At 40.1% G+C, this 22,355-nt stretch overlaps 1 protein-coding gene across 1 annotated transcript in view; it reads right to left on the bottom strand.

The window, feature by feature from the left end:
* The window catches only part of LOC117361469 (gamma-aminobutyric acid receptor subunit beta-4), an 87,119-nt gene extending 65,713 nt beyond the window's left edge, over positions 1-21,406 (bottom strand). The window contains exon 1 of the mRNA XM_033946859.1: positions 21,189-21,406. Within this exon, the coding sequence (XP_033802750.1) occupies positions 21,189-21,394 (206 nt within the window). The 5' untranslated portion in view covers positions 21,395-21,406. The remainder of the gene's footprint in view (positions 1-21,188) is intronic.
* Positions 21,407-22,355: the final 949 nt, after the last annotated feature.

Below are 22,355 nucleotides of genomic sequence, written 5' to 3'. Positions count from 1 at the left end.
CCTAGCTAGTTGCTATTCAATATAATTCACATGATCATTCCAAAATTACATTACTGCTTTTCTACCTAGCAATGCAAACATCGCTGAGGATTCAGCTTCATAAATTCCTTAATACTTCTTCATAGGCCATGAGTTCTCAGCATGTCATATAATAATGGACTCTTAAAAACATATTAAAGTATCTCCTTCCTTGAGCTTACACTTTCTGCTATATTCAAACTTGACGTGTATCACATTAATATCTACATGAAATTTAATTAAGGGCAGTTTCACCGATGTCCTGATTTAGGGCTCCTTTTGCAAAGCTGTGATAAATGCACCAAAGCCCATAGGAACTGAATGGGCTTTGGCGCATTTATCACGGCAGCATCGCTACTGCGGCTTTGTAAAAGAGGCCCTCACCCTTAATAAGATGAGAAGATGGGGTTGTTAGAAACATAACCGCTGATATCCTGTCAGAAACAATCGTATACATCTGAATGTAAAGTATAATGCTATCTGATTTTATTCATCTGTCAACTAAATGAACAATCTGCTAGCACAGCTGCTTTTAACAAAAAAAAAAAACCCACAACAACCCCAAAAATTTACCGCTCGACTTATTTCTTTGACAATATGAATCTTAATTGGTACTCACAAATGTCTGCGCAAAACATTCTAATTTCTAAGTGGCAATGTTTATTCTTTGTCAATAGTGTATTGCTTCTAAAATCCCTCTAACCTGTGAAGAGTACTGGGTCAAATTTTCAGATGTAGCCATATGCAAATGCTTCCCTGGTGTGTGCCTCGGGCATCTGTCTACCTCAGACACAATTCGTCATTCGGTTGGAGCATAAATTACCAGAGGTATTGCAAGAGAGGTATTGCAAGAGAGGTCCTAAAAGTAATGTGTTTGAGGCAGCCCATTCATTCTGAAGAGGGCAGGAGTACAACAAAGAAGACATCTTAGATTGGCAAACCTACTGTTGTGTGTCGGGCTGATGACGCTGCATTCCAATGGTGGGCTATGGTTTAGTTTACTTAATATAAACATAAATTTGTATTTATATATCACAAAACCCTTTCAGTTCTTTTTTTCCCAAATAAATATTTGATTGAATTTTAGTAAATCATTACAATTTAATCATAAAATGATGATAAAAAACAACTATTACAATTTAGTAACTATAATAAAAGAATTATAAAATATGCTAAATGTCAGGATTGCCCCCACCCAAAAAAAAAATGCTACTATAGAAACCTTTACTCCTTCATATTCAATAAGCAATTTCAAATCTTTTAAAAAAAATTTTCATATTGCCACACTTAATTGCAGTTCTATGTGGTTTACAAGAGAGGTAAAACTGACCATCGTCAGTGACCTCAACATAACTTAGCAAAGCGATTAACAATAGAGGTTTACCAAGGGGGTTGAACTGATCAGTTTCAGTGAGCTACAACATAATATGACAAGGCAGTTAACAATAGAGATGCATGCAATAGAATCCTAGCAAGGATGGCTGTGAAAAGGTGGGTTTCTAGGAGTTTTCTAGAGTGTGTGCAGGAGGTTGACACCTTTACATACCACCTTTCTCAGGCAATAACAGAGCAGTTCACAGTAATAAAATCACACAAAAGCTGGTAAAAGGAACTCCAATAAATGATCCAAAAGAACTTAAAAAAGTTATTAACAATTATGGTTAATGTTGCAGACTGTCACGGAACATGAGCTGTCCTACTTCATGAGAAAGACCTGTTGAAAAGATAGGTCTTCCAAAGGGATCTGAATTTTAAGTAAACTGGTTCTAAAAGGACCGGAACTAGGGAGGGAATTCCACAAAGATGGAGAAACACAGAAAAAGCTCGATTTCTAGTTAATTCATAGTGGACTGAATGGGCCAAAGGAATATGGAGGCATTAATTATTTACCTCTCCCCCCCCCCCCCCCCGCCTTTACAAAAGCACGGAAGAGGTTTTTTAGCGTCGGTTGGCCCATTGAATGTTCTGTACTGCTCTGATGGTCATAGAGTTGACAGAGCATTGAGAGCGCTGGCCAATGCTAAAAACATCTTCTGCGCTTTTGTAAATGGAGGTATATGTGTGTGGGGGGGGGAGGGGGAGGGGGTAAATGAATGCATGATTCTAGGGGAACAAAGTAGACGGATAAGAGAGGATAAATAGGATGGAGCATTGTATTGAACAGATTTAAAAGTGAGAACCAAGATTTTGAATTGTATATTAGAGAATGACACGGGGACAAATTTTTCCCAGTCCCCGCAGGAAGTCATTTTCCCACTCCGTCCCTGTGAGTTCTTTTCCTATCCCTGTCCCGTTCCTGCAAGTTCCGTCCTCATCTGCACAAGCCTCAAATACTTTGAAATCCTAAGTGTTCGAGGCTTGTGCGGTTAAGGCAGAGCTTACAGGAATAGGGCAGGGACAGGGACAGCGACAAAACAAGCAGGGACGGGAAAATTTGTCCCCATGTCATTCTCTGTTGTATATGTTCAGGGATTGGAAGCCAGTGGTGTTGAATGAAAAGGGGAGTAATCCAGTCAAAGCACAGAGTGTGAGACAGAAGACAAATAGCTGTATTCTGAATGGTCTGTAATCTGCGGAGCTAATATTGGAGAAGATCTGAAAAGATGCTATTGCGAGAGTTCAATTTTAACAGAATAAGAACACATATACAGTACTCCCCCGAAATTCACAGGGGTTACGTTCCAGGAACCCCTGCAAATTTCAAAAAAACTGCAAATATGGTTTTTAGGCAGTGGAGACAGGAGAGGGCAGCTGGAGAGGCAGGAGAGGGCAGCTGGAGCGCCGGCGAGTGAAGGAAATCCCTCGCTGTATGCTCCGACCGCCTATTCCTATACTAAAGTCGGGCCTTACCAATCAGAAGCTGCATGTCAAAGCAGCTCCTGATTGGTGAGGCCTGACTTTAGTACAGGAATAGGCGGTCGGAGCCTACAGCGAGGGATTTTCTTCATTCGCAGGCGCTCCGGCTGCCCTCTCCTGCCTGGTCATTTGCGGTCAGAAAATAGCACGAATGAATGGGACCACAAACCACTGACCACGAATTTGCGGGGGAGCACTGTAATGGTTTTCTGAGATATTTGGTCAAGAAGTGAGTGAACAGACCAAAAGGGTGTAGAAAAAAGGACTTTGTTAATGTAGAGATATGATGGTCAATGGTCCAGTGTTTAAAGACAGTAATTTTGTAGCAGCTTGCTTAGTTAAGAAATCAATATATACACTTATCTGGGGACTATTTTATAAAGTCAATAGGCGTCTATGTGCCATTATAAATAAACCTCATAAATGCTACAATAGTCATGGCTAAAATGAAATTGCATACATGCACATCTGCTCAGGGGCAAGTGTGAATATATGTATATGAAATATGCACATATGTACATAGATATAATTATCTAGTTGCACTGTATTCTTCAATTATATACTTAAATAAGGGCAATGTTCATAACACCACATAAGAATGCTTGATGTCATCACACATTCATCCTGCTCCTTATTTTTATCAATAGCAGTCTCCCAGATCCTCAGCAGTACCACCAGGGCCGGATTTTCCTATAGGCTAACTAGGCTTCAGCCTAGGGCCTCAAGATCAAGAGAAACATAGAAACATAGAAAATGGTGGCAGAAAAGGGCCATAGCCCATCGAGTCTGCCCATTCCAAGTACCCGCCCCCCCTGAATTTACTCCCCTAAAGATCCCACGTGAGCATCCCATTTTCTCTTAAAATCCATCACGTTGTTTGCCTCAATCACCTGCAGTGAGAGTCTGTTCCAATGATCTACCACTCTTTCGGTGAAGAAGTATTTTCTGGAGTCGCTATGAAACTTCCCTCCCCTGATTTTCAGCGGGTGCCCTCTGGTGGTCGAGGGTCCCACGAGACAGAAGATATCATCTTCCGACTCGATGCGACCCGTGATGTACTTGAACATTTCAATCATGTCTCCCCTCTCTCTTCGTTCCTCAAGTGAGTACAGCCACAGTTCTTTTAGTCTTTCTTCGTATGGGGCCTACATTCAAATTGTTAGCAAAATTAAAATTACACTATTCTAAAAACAGTGAACACTAAAACACTGAACCGTAAATAAGGAGAAATTCTACGCTTCGGGATTGGAACCGACTCCGGCCGCAACGGGGTGCCGACTCGGTTTCTCCCTTTCTTTTTCTCGCCCTGGGAGGAGGATCGGGAAGGGAAAGACGTCAGTCCGGAAACAGCTGGGCAAAGCCTAGCCCTGCGGGGTGAGAGGCAAAACGTGGATCCGTCAGGACAGGGCGGCCCAGACTAGCATCGGGGTTGGGGGGGTGGAGGGGGGGGTTTCAGTGGAAGGGGGATGGGAGGCAGGCAGGCTGGCATCGGAGGGGGGGTAGGGGGGTTTAATGGAAGGCAGGCAGGCAGGATGGCATGGGGGGTGTTCAATGGAAGGGGGATGGGAGGCAGGCGGGCATCGGAGGGGGATGAGGTGAGGAAGGACGCACTGGGGGCACTATGGACATAGGAAGGGGCAATGTTGTGTGTTATGTTTGATTAGTTATTGTTACAAGTACTATATATGGTGCTGAGAATAAATGTCCAAATAAGTGTTCTCGACTTTTTTTTATTTATTATCCGTGTCACATTTTTTATAAAGGTTAGTACCAATAACAACATGTTTCATTTAACATATTGATATATATCACAGTAATGATGTATTTTATTATCTCTCATGTAATTTACAAACTTAAAAATGGGAGGTAAAAGTTCCTCATAAGTGGAATAGCCTAGGGCCTCTTTTCATCTAAATCCGACCCTGGGTACCACCACACACTGCTGAGGATCTGGGAGACTGCTATTGATAAAAATAAGGAGCAGGATGAATGTGTGATGACATCAAGCATTCTTACATGGTCATATGTACATAGAAAATGATGGCAAATAAAGACCATATGGCCTTTTCATTCTGCCCTTCCATGCTAACTACCGATCTTCCTTTCTTTTAGAAAAACTAGGTACTTGAGATATTGCATTAAAATTACCTCTAAAATTTTTTTATTTATGCTTTTATATTTTTTTATTTATGCTTTTATTCCCTCCCTATTGTTGTAATCCTGAAATATAAAATTTGATACATAATGTAACCCTTTAAATATCGTTTTCCTAATGTTTCATGATTGTAAGTTTTTGTAATTATGTAATTTTATTTGTCTTTGTAATAACTACCCCAAGTTTTTTTTTATTTATTCATTATTGATTGTATATCGCCTAGAATGTAGAATAGGCGATTAATCAAATTACTTAATAAACTTGATAAACTTGATAATAAACTCTCAAAAGGACACAGTCACATGAATCCTTAAATTAAACAAAACAATAATAATAAGGAAATAAGATTGCACCTCACAAGCCCCCTCTTTTACTAAGGCGTGCTAGCTGATTTAGCATGCGCTAAATGCTAACGCGTCCATAGAATATAATGGCCGCATTAGTATTTAGCGCGTACTGATATTTAGCGCATGCTAAATCGGCTAAGCGTGCCTTAGTAAAAGGACCCCAAGATGTGGTTTGAAATACATGTTTTTTTGGACATATGTGGTGCAATTCTTCACTAAAGTGGCAGTGATGGCCCGACTTTTGGACAATATAAGAAGTGATTGAAATTTGGGGATATCAGCAATATCATCGGTTTGCCAACACTCATTTGCTGACCTCATTAGTATCTGAAGTATAGAATCTGATTCTTGTCTGTACTATTAAGGGTCCTTTTACAAAGGCGCGATAGTGGTTTAACGTGCGGAATACCGCGTGTTAAACCGCCTGCCGCGCTAGTACCTAATGTCTCCATTGATGAGGCGTTAGGATTTTAGGCTGCTGCGGGGGTTAGCGTGTGATGAAATGTCCGATGCGCTAACCCCCGTAGCGCACCTTGATAAAAGGAGCCCTTATTCTTCTATAAACCCCTAATGCTAACTTGGCCAGAACAGGTATTTTAATAAAGACTTTTTATCAACCTAATTGTGGTGATACTTGTGCTTTCCCCTATAAAAGACACATGCCAGTGCACCTGGATGGCAATAGTTTAGCAATGATTTAAGCAAATGTAAACTGCACTATGGGCTCCTTTTACGAAGCCGCGTTAGTGGCTTTATCGCATGCATCTTTTTAGCGCACGCTAACCCCCGCGCTAGCTGAAAAACTACCGCCTGCTCAAGAGCAGTTGGTAGCGGCTAGCACGGCCGGCAAATTAGTGAGCGCTATTATGCGCGTTAAAACGCTAACGCGGCTTCGTAAAAGGAGCTCTATGTTATTTTTTATGTTAATGTATGTCTTAATAAATTGACCCAATTCTTCCTCTGTGGCTTCCATAGCAGAAGTTGTCAGGACCTGGAAAGCTTGAAGGAGGAAGTTAGGCAACTGAAGGATAGGATACAGGAACTGGAAGGACCTTACATCACAGAAGACCCAATCAAGACAGCTGAAGACATCATGAGAGAGAGACACATTGAGGAGGAAGTCAGGGAGCTAGAGGAGTTCATTGAAGAGGCCTACAGGAGGAGGATGAAAGAACACGAACAACAGAAGAAAAATGAAGAGACGCCCACATGGAATGGAAAACAAGAGGAAGATGACTCCAGGGAATAAACCCGCATAGGAATCCCGCAGGAAGGAGAAGCAAGGTCTTGCCGATGCCTAGAAGAGGAACCAGCTAAACACACCGAGGACATAGACCTGCGACCGGAGCGAAAACTGAAGAAGGGAAAGTCTGCGATCCTAGTGGGAGACTCAATCCTAAGGCAAGTAGATAGCCACATAACAGGAGGAAGAGAGGATCGACTAGTGACCTGCCTCCCAGGAGCGAGAGTAAAGGACATCGTCGCCAAAATTGAAAGGATCCTAGAAGGAGCAGAGACGGAGGAGACTACAGTGATGATCCACATCGGGACAAATGATGTCATCAGGGAGACTACAGTAGAAATGAACTGATCGAACAGTTCAAGATTGAACTGAAGGAAGTTGAAGGTGAGGACCCAGAGGATAGCGTTTTCAGAGATCCTACCAGTACCGAGGGCAGATGTGAAGAGACAGACGGAACTACAGTCAATAAATGCATGGATGAGGAGATGGTGCGAGGAAGAGGGGTTAAACTTCGTGAGGAACTGGACAACGTTTTGGGGCAAGAGCAAGCTCTTCAGGAGAGATGGACTGCACCTAAGCGTGGCGGGAACTAGACTTCTTGCAAACAACGTCAGGAGAGGAATAGAGCAGGCTTTAAACTAAGAAGAAAGGATAAGCTGACAGTCGACCAAGTGTCGACGATTCGGAAGAAGGTATCCCGTGAGGAAACCGAGTGGGAAAAATACTGGGAAGACACAACGGACAAAAAACGAGAGCTGACAGATCAAGAAGAGGATGATACGAAGATCATAGCGCAGGAAAAGAAAATAAAGATCGTAGCACAGGAAAAGAAAATTCAGACAAAAAAATACCAGGACTTAAATTGCATGTATACTAATGCAAGGAGCCTAAGGAATAAAATGGGAGAATTAGAAGTCATGGCCAAAAAAGAGAACCTCTGAGACATGAAGAAAACAAATGGGACATAGCACTGCCGGGGTACAAGCTCTATCGCAAAGAGAGGGCATTCAGAAAAATTAAGAGGGGACAGATTCAGAACCAATGCTAGGAAAATCTGGAATGCGCTTTCAGAGGGTGTGATAGGACAGAGTACGGTATTGGGGTTCAAGAAGGGATTAGATAATTTCCTGAAGGAAAAGGGGATAGAAGGGTATATATAGAGGATTACTATACAGGTTCTGGACCTGATGGGCTGCCGCGTGAGCGTACTGCTGGGCATGATGGACCTCTGGTCTGACCCAGCAGAGGCACTGCTTATGTTCTTATGCTTATGTTCTTAAGTCACTCAATCCTCCATTGCCCCAGGTACGTTAGATAGATTGTGAGCCCACCAAGACAGATAGGGAAAATTCTTGAGTACCTGATTATAAACTGCTTAGATAACTTAGATAGATTGTATATAAATACATAAAATAAAATAAAAACAACAAAAAAAACATATTCTGTAGTTTACAAAGAGACCACAAGATGGGGCCATATTTCCAGAAACTACAAAATATTTTTTTAGGAAGATGTTTTTTCTCTTAAAGGGCCAGTAAATAGGATTACAAAGTCTAAGTAAGACATGAAACAACTCTTTCCTCTATTTCTCTAATTCTATGCATGCCAACTGCACGGTGTACAGTCAGTTAATCTCCAGTCACTTAGTCCCCAGTCAGTAATCCCCATCATAGAAGAGTGAAGGGATAACTTTAAAAGTTCCATCAACAAACCAGATTTTGCTTCTACCCAACTGTTCAAGCAAACAGTTATCACCAAACATCATGAACTGTGTATCGTCACCATGTTCCTTAGAGTCATATACTAAGAAATCATTGAATTTCTCTGGTATGTCTAAATTTTCATCCAGTGGCAATGGAGGCATGGCAGTCTGTGGGTCTCTATCCCTAACCTTGTTTCTATGTCTACTGATGACACTTTTTTGCAGCATTGCCATTAGTAGCACAGGTGAAAGGCCTACGGTAACTGAGGCCTGTGACACTGATGGAGTCGCTGTCGTCTCTAAAATTTTTGTCTTCATTTCTTCGACAGCCTTTTTCGCTAAAATTTTCTCCTTATTTCCTTCGTGATTATGAACTGAGAAATTGCGTACAATTCTGTTTTCCATAGGCACCAGCCTCGCCATACTCTTATGCGATACATATTTACTTCACCTCCAGTTGATGTGGTCATTCTTCCACTGCTTCTTAAACCAAAATTCATATCCCTTGTTTCTGTAACAACTGATTAACCACTTTGCCCTATCTAGCCAAGTATCCTTATATATCCACCGTTCGGATATGTCAGGGCCTGTCACCTATCCCCACATGCAACCTGGCATGCCCGAGTAACCTATCTATGTTACAATGTTGAAATATAGATATACGGAAACACTAGCTTGCAAAATTATATACTCTCTGTTCTATTACAACAATTGGACGAAATTTTACTTGATTGCTATCTACTATTGCATTTTAAGTATAAATGTCTCTTCTACATATACATGTACAACTCTATATGCAAGCCAAAGGCTCTTTTTAAAAAGGTTCTAAAAGGGAAGGGCTTAACAAATTGCAATGCAATGAATATTATTGGAGACTAAGCTAGCAGGAATTATCTAACTAGAGGATTAGGTGACTGGGGACTAAGTGACTGAGGATTAATTGACATGGAACCCAACTGCACATGATACATGGACAAATCAGAAAATCAAAGAACCAATCTGATCTAAAGAACTGAACAAGTGAAATTAATTAGGAAGTGGAAAAATAGCAGTCATCCATTTGCATCGTGGTTTGATTTATCCCCCCTTCTCTCCATTCTCTCTCTCTCTTTCTCTCCTCCCCAAATTCCATGTTCCTTCTTTCTTAGGTCTCCTTTTACTAAGCCGTAATAGAGGTTTCTGCCACAGCTCAGGGCACTAAATGCTCTGATGCTCATTGGAATTCTACGAGCATTGGAGCAGCTTCAGAACATTTAGCATTCTTGGCCATGGTAGAAACCTTTATTGTGGCTTCGTAAAAAGGGGGGGGGGGTGTTAGTCTTTCCTATCTCTTTTTGAAAATTCAGCTAGCTGCCAAGTGGCCAACATATAATTCTTTTTTTCCCAAGGTTTCTCGAAATGATTAAATAGCTGCTGGCTATTTAGGCCCCTTTTTATGAAGCCACATTAGGCTTTTTTATCGCTGGCAATTCTTGAGGCACTCCACCCTGGTTTCCTCAGAGTGAATTCAATTCCATTTACCTTCTTTCACTCAACTAGTTTCAACTCCCATCCACCATTCTTGGGTCTTCCTGGCTGTTCAGTTCTTTAATGAACTTCCTGTGTGGAACAGTATCAAAACCTTTGCTGAGTAAGTATGAGTGGTGTAAAAAAGTGCTGGATAATCTGTGCAGACTGAGTGCACAATTAAACTGTGAGATTGTTGCCAAAGGATGCGGTCAAAGCATCTAGTATAGCCAGATTTAAAATAGATTTGGACAATTGTTTATGGATGAAAAAATCCATAAACAATTTTTCTTCACATAGACATGGAAAAAGCCACTGGGAATGAGTAACAAGAAATGGATTGACTCCCAGTGACCAAAGTTGGCCACTTTCAAGAATTAGGATGCTGGATTCAAAAGACTTTTGGTCTGGTTTTACATGGCAACAAAGAAAAATGGGGAGACCCAATGATCCACAGTGAAAAGCCTTAGCATTTTTTTGCTACTTCAGCTTGTTTGCGGTGTTCTTTGCTCACATGTTTAAAGCCAATAGACTGTTTTCAGTCCAATTCTTTATGTGTGAGGTTGCAAACCATTGGATCCCCGAGGAAGGCGTGTTCACCGAAACACGGACCGTGTAGGGTCCGGTTGGATTTTTATCACAGTATTTTTTATCATTGTACTTTTTTAATTGAATTTTCATGGTTTTATATGTCAGTGTTTAATAAATTATCTCCAGAACATCTGTATCCACAGTTTTTGTTTTTGTTTTCATCGCTGGTTTTACATGGCACATGTTATGTTCTTAATCTTATTCAGCCGATCATGTGTTGCTGGAAGCTACAACAGGGTATTAAAAGTTGGGAAGCAGGTGGAGTGGAGGTGGAAGAAACTGTGGTGGAAAAAGGACGAGGTAAGAAAGCGGTGATGCGGTGGAGTTAAATTAGATTAGGAGAGATAAATCAGAATCATCAAGAGGGGATGAGAAATGGGGAGGCAGGGTAGGGTAGAGATTGCTGACCCTAGATGAGGCTGCATCCTCATTAGCTATCTGGCCATGTGGAAACTGTAGGAAAGGGTGGGTGTTTTTTTTTTTGCTGATGATTAGATCAGGAGTGTTGTGATGAATCACATTCTAACACCAGATGGTGCTAAACTCCATGTCTCAGGCTTTCCCTCCCCTCCCCCCCACCTAGTGAGGTAAATTGAAAAATTTAAAAAAAATAAAAGAAGGATATACATTGGATAAAGGATATAAATTACATGCATGGGAGATTGGCAACACTGATTCAGATTCAGTGGATTTTTTGGGATATTTATGGAATTTTTATAGCACTGTGCAACAGAGGTTTTGAGGCATGAATTATAGTGAGTGTTCTATAGTGATTTGGGGTTGCTGAATTTAAAACTGACCTTAATTTTTTGCTATAATCCTCAGATTTTGGGCAAAAGAGCATTATAATGCAAAAATTAACATTTTTTGCTATATTTTCTAATGCTTGGAGTAAATGTTACAACAATCTGTGAAACATTAAAACAGTTTGCCTTAAATTAGATTTTTTTTCCCCCCCCGATAATCTTGGTAGTGTTAGTGATGAGCATGGGGAAAGGTTTCACCAGGACATTGATACAATGGATAAACGATACCAAGGCAGATGGAATTCATCAATGCTGGCTGACTATTGTTGGACATTAATTAGAGATGCTCCTAATTTTGTTGATAAACGCACTTCAACAGCAAAACGATACTGGAAAATAATATTTATAGGAACTCTTAATTTGGCACAAAGCGTTACATTATGGTTTCTCATGCTATAAATATTTGCAATTTGCTCAGAAACTATACATGATAGGAAAAAACTGAGGCTATTTGCATACACAGGAGGTCAAATTCTATAAAGTAAACCTCATTTTCTTCCTGCCCCAGAAAAAAAAAGTTAAAATTTGTTGCACAGTGTAATTAACCACTGGTTTTTAATATAGATAAGCTGCATTTGGGAACTGGGTCACAATCACAGTGGCGACAGTGGTTCCTCTTCCTGAATGGGCTTCCAATTTAGAGGAGAAACCAGTGCCATAGAATAACAGCTGATGCTGCAGAGAATGGTAACGTGTACAGTTAGCGTGCTAGACTGCTGCCTTGTCAGTGGTCCCACCAGCTACAAGACTCAGAAATTAAGTACGACCAACTAAACACTGGGAAGCTGAAAACACTACCAGTAAATAAAATCTAGATTGCCCCATTCCAATAGACAATTTATAACAGAAGAATGGATGGATAATTATGTTGTCAACGATCCTATGTATTATTGGTGTTCCTTTCAGGATATATTTTATTGTTTTTAAATTGTAAGCTGCCTAGGTCCTTGAATGCTTCAGGCGGGATATCTAATTAATAAATAATCATAACTCATATGGATAGCTAATTTCTATGTAAAGAGCTAGATAATCTCTAGATTATAATCTCAAAATTCATTCTCCCTTTTAAAAACATCTGATTGCTGTGCTGTTTAGATCTCGATGGCACTAGCAAAATGAACTCACTTTCCTGTAGGATCTCTTCAAGAAAGTCCTTAAACCTTGTCAACCTTTAATTTGAATCCAGATTCAGATTTTAACACATCGAAAGGTCAATCTGCTGAAGTACATTAGCATCAGCCATTAGCATGTGTTAATTAGCTTGCAACACAGTCCCATATTAATGATATGCAAATGAGTTTTTTTGCTAAGTACTAAAGTTAGCATTTTAATGTGAAAGTTGCCGCAAAACCTCACTTTTCAGAGATGTAGTTAAGTATTTTTGTGTTAATGGCTCTGTTTTCAATTAATCGATGAACTATTTTGCATACTTTTGCACTTTATTACCTTAGGTTGATGTGCTATAATTCTCATAAACTAATTAATATATGTAAACTACAATGTATATTCTAACAGCTCCTTTCAAAACACATTAATGCTGGCAAAAAACATTAGCACACTTTACTGCATTGACCTTATTGCAAAGTAAATAAGCAGAAGAGAAGGAATCAGGTTCTGCTAGGTCACTGACCTGGAACCTTTTGTCACCGACTTGGAACTTTTTGAACTTGATTTCTTTTCTCACAGCAGCTGGAGTGGAAGGTAGAACCCCCCCCCCCCATTCCTTTTCCCTCCAGGCTCTGACCTGGCACCTATTTTTTTCCCAGAAAATTAACTCTGTTCTTAAGGCATAGTAGTTGGATACATTCTGACTTCTACTGTAAATTGAATCAGTATATTAGCTCAATTGAAAAAAAAAAAAACAACAAAAAACAAAAAAACCAACTATTTACTGCTCAGTTGTAGACAATTAAGGGTCAATTGCACTACAGGGTTTTCTCATTTTGTGACAGTAAGAAAAATGCTTAGTACACCCAACCTTAAACCTGTAATACAATTTTGTAGTCATAGACAAGTGCACATCTAGTCAAAAAGGAAGTGTAGTGGAATATATGTGTTAGGCTGAGACTTTTAGGGGCTGGTGTCTTTGAATATGTCATTATTAGGAGGTAAGATTAGGGTTACCAGATGTACGAATTTCCCCAGACACGTCCGGGTTTTGAAAAGCTTCCCCTGAAATTGTGTTGGGCAAGAGGGCATCTGCGCATGTGCGGATGTCCTCCTGCCCGACCAGAGTAAGCAGTGGGGGCTGGGCTAGGGCGGGATTAAGGGCAGGGCTGGGGCGGGGATGGGCGGGCCTGGGGGCAGGTCTAGGAGGGTCCAGATTTTATGAATATAAAATCTGGCAACTCTAGGTGAGATTGCAATAATAATGGTTAGGAGGCTACAATATTGCAAACCGTTAACCCTTGGGTACTCTCAAGGGCAGAGGAAAATAGACAGGTGTTAAGAAAAAAATACAAATAAAGGAAACATGCTAGAGATACAACAAGCCATGGGGTAACCAGGAGGAATCCATTAAGCTACAACCCCCCATAATCCAAGCAGGTTTATACCAGCAGCAGAATAGTGATCAAGTATCATCCAGTAAGGGCAAAGGATGTTAAGGCAATCATCTCTCTAGTGTTATTAACTGTTTAGATTACTACATAGCTTGATGTTATGATATGGAAGGAGAAGAAGAGATGGATGTTGGATTAAATATGAAATACAAAAGTCTCCCCTGACCCAATACGGGTAAGGGGGGAGGGGGAGAGACAGTCCTGATAACAGCCCGCAAATGGGGAAACACTGCCCTTAATGCTCAGCTGCATCCTTGGACAATCCCAAGTTGTGCAATATGAAACATGTATGCTCATTACCCAGGATGCTAAAGAATCAAAGCAGAAGATAGACTCAGGAGTAATCAAAGAAAATACATTTTTACAGAGATTGTGGTAGATGTGTGGAATAGTCTCCTGGTAGAGGTGGTGCAGACAAAAACAGTGTCTGAATTCAAGAAAGCATGGGACAAGGTGGGATCTCTTAGAGAGAGGAGAAGATAGTGGATGCTGCAGATGGGCAGACTGGATGGACCATATCTGCCATCATATTTCTATGTTTCTAAGACAACCAAAACAAGCTTGGATGGAAAGACATCCTATCTAGGATATGTGGAGGGGCATTTTCAATATGACATCGAAGTCAGAGTTTAGACATTTTCGGAAGTGTGTCCAAATATCGGGTAGAGAAAATGGCCATTTTTGAAACTGTAAAATGCCTATCTATTTTTTTTTTTTTCAGAAATGACCTTTCTAGATTTGTTTGCCTTTAGAGCCTCTGTCTTTTTTGACTATTTTCATAAAAAAAAACTTTCAAATTAAAAACGCCCAAAGCAAGCCATTGTAGGAGGGGCCAGCATTGTTAGTAGACTCGTCACACAGACATACCAGAAGAGCAGTCGGACACCTTAGGGGGAATTGTAGTAAATGTCACATAAAGGGTGCCAGGTACACATAGTAACATAGTAGATGATGGCAGATAAAGACCCGAATGGTCCATCCAATCTGCCCAACCTGATTCCATCAAAAAAACAAAAAAATTCTTAGCTATTTCTGGGCAAGAATCCAATGCTCTGCCCGGTACTGTTCTTAGGTTCCATCTAATGAAGTCTCTGTCAAAGCTCACTCTAGCCCATCTACACCATCCCAGCTATTGAAGCCCTTCCCAGCCCATTCTCAACCAAATGGCCATATACAGACACAGACTGTGCAAGTCTGACCAGTACTGGCCTTAGTTCTTCAATATTTATTGTTCTTCTCTGATTCTAGATCCTCTTTGTTCATCCCACGCTTTTTTGAACTTTGTCACTGTTTTCGTCTCCACCACCTCTCTCGGAAGCGCATTCCAAGCATCCACCACCCTCTCTGTAAAGAAGAATTTCCTTACATTGCTCTTGAGTCTACAACCCCTCACCTTCAAATTAGGTTTTACCATTTTCCTTCCTCTGGAAAAGATTTTGTTCTACGTTAATACTTTTCAAGTATTTGAACTTCTGAACCATATTTCCCCTGCCCCTTCTTTCCTCTGAGGTATACATATTCAGGGCTTCCAGTCTCTCCTCATAGGTCTTTTGGTGCAAACCTCCTATCATTTTCGTTGCCCTCCTCTGGACCGTTTCAAGTCTTCTTGTGTCCTTCACCAGAGTTTAAATCATTTTAAATAGTAAACTTAAATAGTAAACTTAAAAATTTTTGGCAGCCGAGAACAGTGCTTGGATGTTTCTGCCTCTGGCCCTGAAGCAGTGGATTGAAAGTTATTCCCACGAAACGCTGGCTGCGTCGGCAATAGACTGGCAGCACACAAGGCAGCATATGACAGCATACATAGCAATGGCAATATTGAGATAAGTGCTTAGCTGTCAATTATTTTTCTAAACCGAGGGAGAGATGAATCCATAGATATGAGTTTAAGTCTTAAAAAGTTTACTATTTAAAATTATTTAAACTATTTAAAACTATTTAAAAAATTACTAAAAATTATTTAAAAAATTATTAAAATATAATCTCAGGTTTTTCTGGCTGATGACTGGAGCAAGGAGCAGAAAATACTACGCTGATGGTTCAGTCTGTGATAGGACTGTGCGTAGGCTCCAATTCTGAGGCCTTTTCCTGAGTGCATTAGATATAAGATATTGTGAATAGAGTCACATCATAGAACATTCTGGATGCACTCTCTTCGAAAAGTGGTATTGATATATTAATTTGGTATAGTAATTCTTTAGCCACTTTGGGTAAATAACTTTTTAGGTTTTACCTTTAGTAAAGCCATGTTGCCTCGGATCCTGTAACCCATTAGATTCTAGGAAGTTCACTATTTTTCCAACCAAAGTGAGGGTTACCGACCTGTAGTTTCTCGCTTCATCTGTGACCACTTTTGTGAATAGGGACCAAATCCGCTCTTCTCCAATCCCCAGGAACCACTCCCATCTCCAGAGATTTGTTGAACAAGTCTTTAATAGGACCCGCCAGAACCTCTCTGAGCTCCTTCAGTATCCTGGGATGGATCACATCCGGTCCCATCGCTCTGTCTACCTTCAGTTTTTCAAGTTGTTCATAAATATTTTCCTCCGTGAACGGCGCAGAATCTACTCCATTTACTTGTGTAACTTTGCCAGACAATCTCGGTCCTTCTTCTGGATTTTCTTCCGTGAACACAGAGCAGAAGTATTTGTTTAGCACGTTTGCTTTTTCCTCATCACTCTCCACATATCGATTCCTAGCATCTTTTAGTTTAGCAATTCCATTTTTCATCTTCCTCCTTTCACTGATATATCTGAAAAAAATTTTGTCTCTCTTTTTTACATTTTTTGCTATTTGCTGCCTGCGCTTTCGCCAAATATCTCTCTCTCGTGGCTTCTTTCAGTTTCACCCGGTAGTCCTTTCTGTACTCTTCTTGGGGTTTTAATATTTCAGGAATGCCAACTCTTTTACCTTTATTTTCTCTGCCACTAGTTTGGCGAACCATGTGGGTTTCCTTTTTCTCATCATAACCCTCTTATAGTGTATAGTAACCCCTCCAAAACCCACCTAAACCTACTGGATCCAACTGTACACCACACCACTGGCAATTATGCCTGCAGGTGTCACCTATATGTTAGTACCGTAGAGTTTTGGTGGGCTCACATTTTCCATCACACGTGTACCAGTTAGAGTGGGATATGGCCTAGGTTTTTTTGGGGGTGGGAGGAGGTCAGTAATCACTGTGTGATTGTCGGTGTGTGTGTGTGTGGGGGGGGGGGGAGGGGTATACCTTCCAGAGGTCATCTGTTCAGTTTGGGCACCTTACTGGCACTTATTCATTATTAAAACAGTTCTAGCCCCAAATGCCCAAACTGTGCTCTGGACATTATGGAAAATGTTTGATTATTGCTGCATCATTCAAACATATACAAGAGCCACTGTTGTTAAATCGATCAAGTCATGTATGGTTGTGTCTTTATAAGTCTAAGAGAGGTGAAGACAGAACAGACTCACTATAAGCTAAGTGACGTTCCATTGTCAGTAAAATATAAGAAATTTTTTAAAAAAAGATTAAAATGAAAAAATTTTAATGAGATAAACACAAACAATTAATAAGGCTGGACCGATGAAGTGTTATATACCCGATTGCAGTCTGAAGGTCCATACATATGATAAGTACACCCCCAGTGGGGTTGATTAATTTACTATCTGGTAGTCCTTGAAGTTAGAATTATAAAGACACAACCATACATGACTTGATTATTGCTGCAAACACACCTCTAACACACCCCCTTGGATTTTATATGAACTGCTGACAAATGACATAGAAAACCATCTAGAAAACAGATTGAAGGAACTAAGGCCAGTACTGAGCAGACTTGCACAGTCTTTGTCCCGTATATGGACATCCAGTTGAGGACGGGCTGAGGAGGGCTTTGATGGCTGGGATGGTTTAGATGGGCTGGAGTGAGTTTTGATGGAGATTCTAGTAGACAGAACCTAAGCACACTACATGGCAGAGCTCTGGGTTTCTGGCCCAGAAATATCTAAGAAAAAGGACCAATTAAATTAAATGATTAATTTATGGAGCGTGTACGTTTGGACAGACTGGATGGACCAGTCAGGTCTTTATCTGCCATCATTTGCTATGTTACTATGTTTCAAAAATGTCAATTTAGACATTTTGATGAATAAAACATTCAAGCGACACTTTATACCATTTTTCAGATGTGTTTGTCTTTTGAAAATGAACCCCATGATATCTTTAACACTAAAGATCTGAAAAACTATACAGATAAGATAGGTAAACCAATAACATTATCACCCGTAACAGATGTTATTCACAAACAGCAGAATTAATAAGGCACATAAGTAGGTGATGTTATCTAACATGGCAGGACAGAGCTGCTCTCCCAGAGCTCAGAATTTAGTATGACATTCTAAGCATATATCTCCTTTCCTTAGCTCAACCCTCTTCTCTGCTCCTCAGTTAGATTCAAAGTTCAAACATTCAGGCATATCTCAAGGAAGTGGGAGGGATTGTGTGCCTTATCAATCCACTGTCTACTGAAAACACCCTTTTTTAATGTTTCAACAGTTTTATTGATGACTCAACAATACAACAATATAGAAAATATGATATTTCAACTCTGGTCATCCATTTTTCTTATATGTACAGTAGCATCCCCCTTCCCTTTTTCCCTTCTTTATATTGACATCCTTTTCATTGATTCAAAAACTATATAACAATATAATTATTATAATGCTATAATATTTGTCATCCACATATGGTATTCCAACAGTGTCCCACTCCCTTCTCCCCCATGTTCAGTATTAATGGCTATGTAAAAACTGCATAATTATTAAATAGAAATACAAAAAGATTGTCTTCATCATTTTCCAGTATCCCCTACTGCCTTCCCATCCCCACACCCTCCATTGAAAATAGGATCCATAACTCTCTATGACAAAGGAAATCAAAAGAAGACAAATTTAGTAACAATCAACAAATATAGAATATCTTCCCAGATTCATGTAAGATCATGCAGTATACAACGGTGATCGAGAGGACTGAACTCTTATGCCCTCTCACCATGAAAAATTCTGAGAATAAGAAAAAGAGAGTTAAAAAAGGATCAAATAGTCAAATAGAATATTTTAGAATGCAATTTAAATGCGCTTGTATTTCTTTTAAAATTCTACATGGTATCGTTAATCCTGTTATTCCTTTATTTTTGAATGTTTACCGATTCTCCTTTGCAAGAGGTATCCAACAATTTAAATTCTCCCTTCCTTCTAAAAAAGGGATTAAAGGAGTAAAGATCTTCCGTCAATCTTTGGTCTTTAAACTCTCTCAACTCTGGAATGATATCCCCTTGTTTTTAAGGAGTTCCAGTTCATTTCAATTTTTCCGTAAATCTTTAAAAACTACTCTATTTGCCAAACACTTTGAAAATTAATTCTTTTGAAATTTTGCTATTATCTTCTATTTATCATTTGTAAATCATTCCCTGTTTATTTAATTGCTGTAAATCGAGTCGAGCCGTCTCCGAATGATGACTCGGTATACAAAGTTAAGCTTTAGTTTAGTTTAGTTTAAAGCGAGTTAAACATCAAACTGCAGGCTATCAAAGCCAAAAATTGTATATATGGTGCCCAAATTTTGAGAACATGCTTCCGATGACGACGTGTAGAGTGAGTACCAACTCTCCAGAATCTTTAATGAGTGTAAAGCAGTGCACCACTGCCAGAAGGAAGGGGGCACACTTTTCCAAACTTTTAAAATAGCCTTCTTACTCACCAAACCTGCTTTACATATAAAGAGGTGTGTGTCCCCACCCCACAGCACCAAGGACCCCAACATGCTAATAAAAACCTCTTGGCCAAGAGGGTATTCTGGTGGCTAACAGTCTGTCTAAATAAGTAATGATGGAATTCCAAAATGAACATATTGGCTGATACTGCCAAAAAGCATGGTAGAAAAAGTTAATCGACTGATCGTATTTTTTACACAATAACATATCAACCCTTCCCATGCAAAACATTTGTGCTCGAGTGAGATAAGCCCTATGGATTATCCAAAACTGGCATTCCCTCAGATCTGCCCTATGCTCCAATCCAGGAAATCCAGATATCAAAGCCAAGAGATTGTCAGATGTGATGGATCTTCCCAAATCAGAAGTCCATCTTAAAGCTAAATTCTCCAAATTTTTCCTGGGAAAAATTAATACTATGGCCTTATATAACTCTGATACTGAAAGACTATCATCCTTTAACTGTACAAAAAGATTTTTAATCAACATACTATGAGGGTTTATTTTTTGCAACTGATCAGTAGGTAAAGTTGGAACATAATGTAATTACGTCCCTAGAGTCTCCTCAACTCCCAGATCATGAATTCATTCTATAGCAACATCAGGGCTCAACACATTTTCCAATCTGGTAAGCCCTTTGCTCTCCCAGAGTTTAAAAATACCACTGTCTAGACCTGGAGGAAATTGGGAAATCCCATGAATAGATAATAAATCGGAACAAACCGACGCCACCCCCAACATTTTGTAAGCTCTTTCCAAAGTACTCATAAGGGTGATAGAAGAACATTATTCCCCTTTTCTATAAAACTGCACTAGCAGTTTGTAGTGTAGAGGGCTGCACTGAATGGCCCGCGCTGCTCCTAACGCTCATAGGAACTTTATGAGCATCGGGAGCAGCGCGGGCCATTCAACGCGGCTCACCGTGCTAAAAACTACTAGTGCAGTTTAATAGAAGAGGGGGGTCTGTCTGAGATGAACTGGTCACTCCTCCTGGCCACACCAGTCATCATAAAAGGGGGGGGGGGGGTCATTCACTGTCAATTAGTGGGTGATGATGGCTTTATTATACATTATGGGCTCCTTTTACTAAGGTGCGCTAGCGTTTTTAGCACATGCTACAGATTAGCGCACGTTGCCCCCCTGCGCTACATGTAAAAACTAATGCCAGCTCAATGGTGGCGTTAGTGTCTAGTGCACGCGGCAATGCAGCGCACGCTAAAACCGCTAGTGCAGCTTAGTAAAAGGAGCCCTATGTTTCCCAGGGCCCACAGAAGTAAAATGGGCCCTGTAGAAGATACATTATAAATAATAGAAACATCACACATTAGTAGGTATGAACTAAATGACTCTCTGTGTGGTTTAAGAACCTGAAAGCTTCATCTTGACTTGTCATGCATTCTTACAATTTTGTAGGTAGGAATGTAAAAATAAATAAATTAATAATAATAATAATTGCAAACAATAAACTAAGCAAAAATCCCATGTAAGTCACAAAAATATTTTACCTCGTCGACACAAAGATTTCACTTCTACAAGGTCAGTTTCATATCCATATATCAACTTGAATTTTATCTTTGCCACAACTAGTGGAATTCCTTTTCAGGTGATGGCAACTGAATCCCTCAAAGAAATGCAGCGGTGCAGACTTACCTCAGCCCATACAGGACAGTGCCATCTGGATGCAGTCGGATCATGCGGTTCTTGACAGTGACACCGTGCAAATAGGACTTTTTGTCATTGAGAAAGTAGGTGTCAGGAAGCCATAGCTGGTCGGCCACTCTGTTGTCTAGTGTGAGGTTGAGAGGAATGTCAGTATAGGCAAGGCGTTTGTCACGCCAGCTCTGCTGAAAATACATGGTGATTGTATAATCCTAGGAGAGAGGGAGAACACAAATTTGCATAAGAAAAGAACATCATAGAACAAAAAATTGCTGATCAAAGGGGAAATTTAAAGTTATTTCAATTAGTATGGAGTCCGTTGACTAACTTTATCAATAATAACTGAACGATTATAACTTACACATCCAAGGGGTGGGAGGGAGGGAGGGGGGGTTTGTATTACTACTTTAAATAAGAGTGGGTTATTGGAAGGATAATTGCATTTATATTATTGATTAAGTAAAGGGGGTGGGGGAAAAGATTACTTTCGAATATTTGTAAGTTCAGAATGCTTTTCTTGATTTGTTATATGTTCAGATTCATATGTATTGCACTGTTATTACTTGAAAATCAATAAAGATTTATATAAAAAAAGAACATCATAGAACAAAAAAGCTGTAGCCAACTAATCTATAATTAGAACTGAATTGTGTAGCAATAGTCATTCAATTAAAATGCTGAAGGTTAAATTTTTAGTTTAGCTTTATTTTACTCAATAGCTGATCTGAATCTGGCTCTGGCTAAGCAGCAATTATGCCAAATGTTGGTTTCTATGCTATCAGAGCTGGTTATATATTCTGCCTTACACAGGATAGGGGTATAGAACAATACAGTGTTCCCCCGGTCGTTCGCGGTCAGCGGTTCGCGGTCCCGGTCATTCACAATATTTTCCAACTGCGAACCATCGATAAGGAGAGGACAGCTGGAAAGGCAGGAGAGAGTAGCCGGAGCACCGGCGAGTGCAGGAAATCACTCTCTGTATGCTCCGACTGCCTCTTCCTGCACTAAGTCGGGCCTTATCCAATCAGGAGCTGCTTTGACATGCAGCTCCTGATTGGTAAGGCCTGACTTAGTGCAGGAAGAGGCAGTCGGAGCATACAGCGAGTGATTTCCTGCACTCGCCGGCGCTCCGGCTGCTCTCTCATAAGAACATAAGCA

Source organism: Geotrypetes seraphini, chromosome 5 (assembly GCF_902459505.1).
Source record: "Geotrypetes seraphini chromosome 5, aGeoSer1.1, whole genome shotgun sequence".
NCBI classification, from domain to species: domain Eukaryota; kingdom Metazoa; phylum Chordata; class Amphibia; order Gymnophiona; family Dermophiidae; genus Geotrypetes; species Geotrypetes seraphini.
This window is presented reverse-complemented; position numbering and strand designations above follow the sequence as displayed.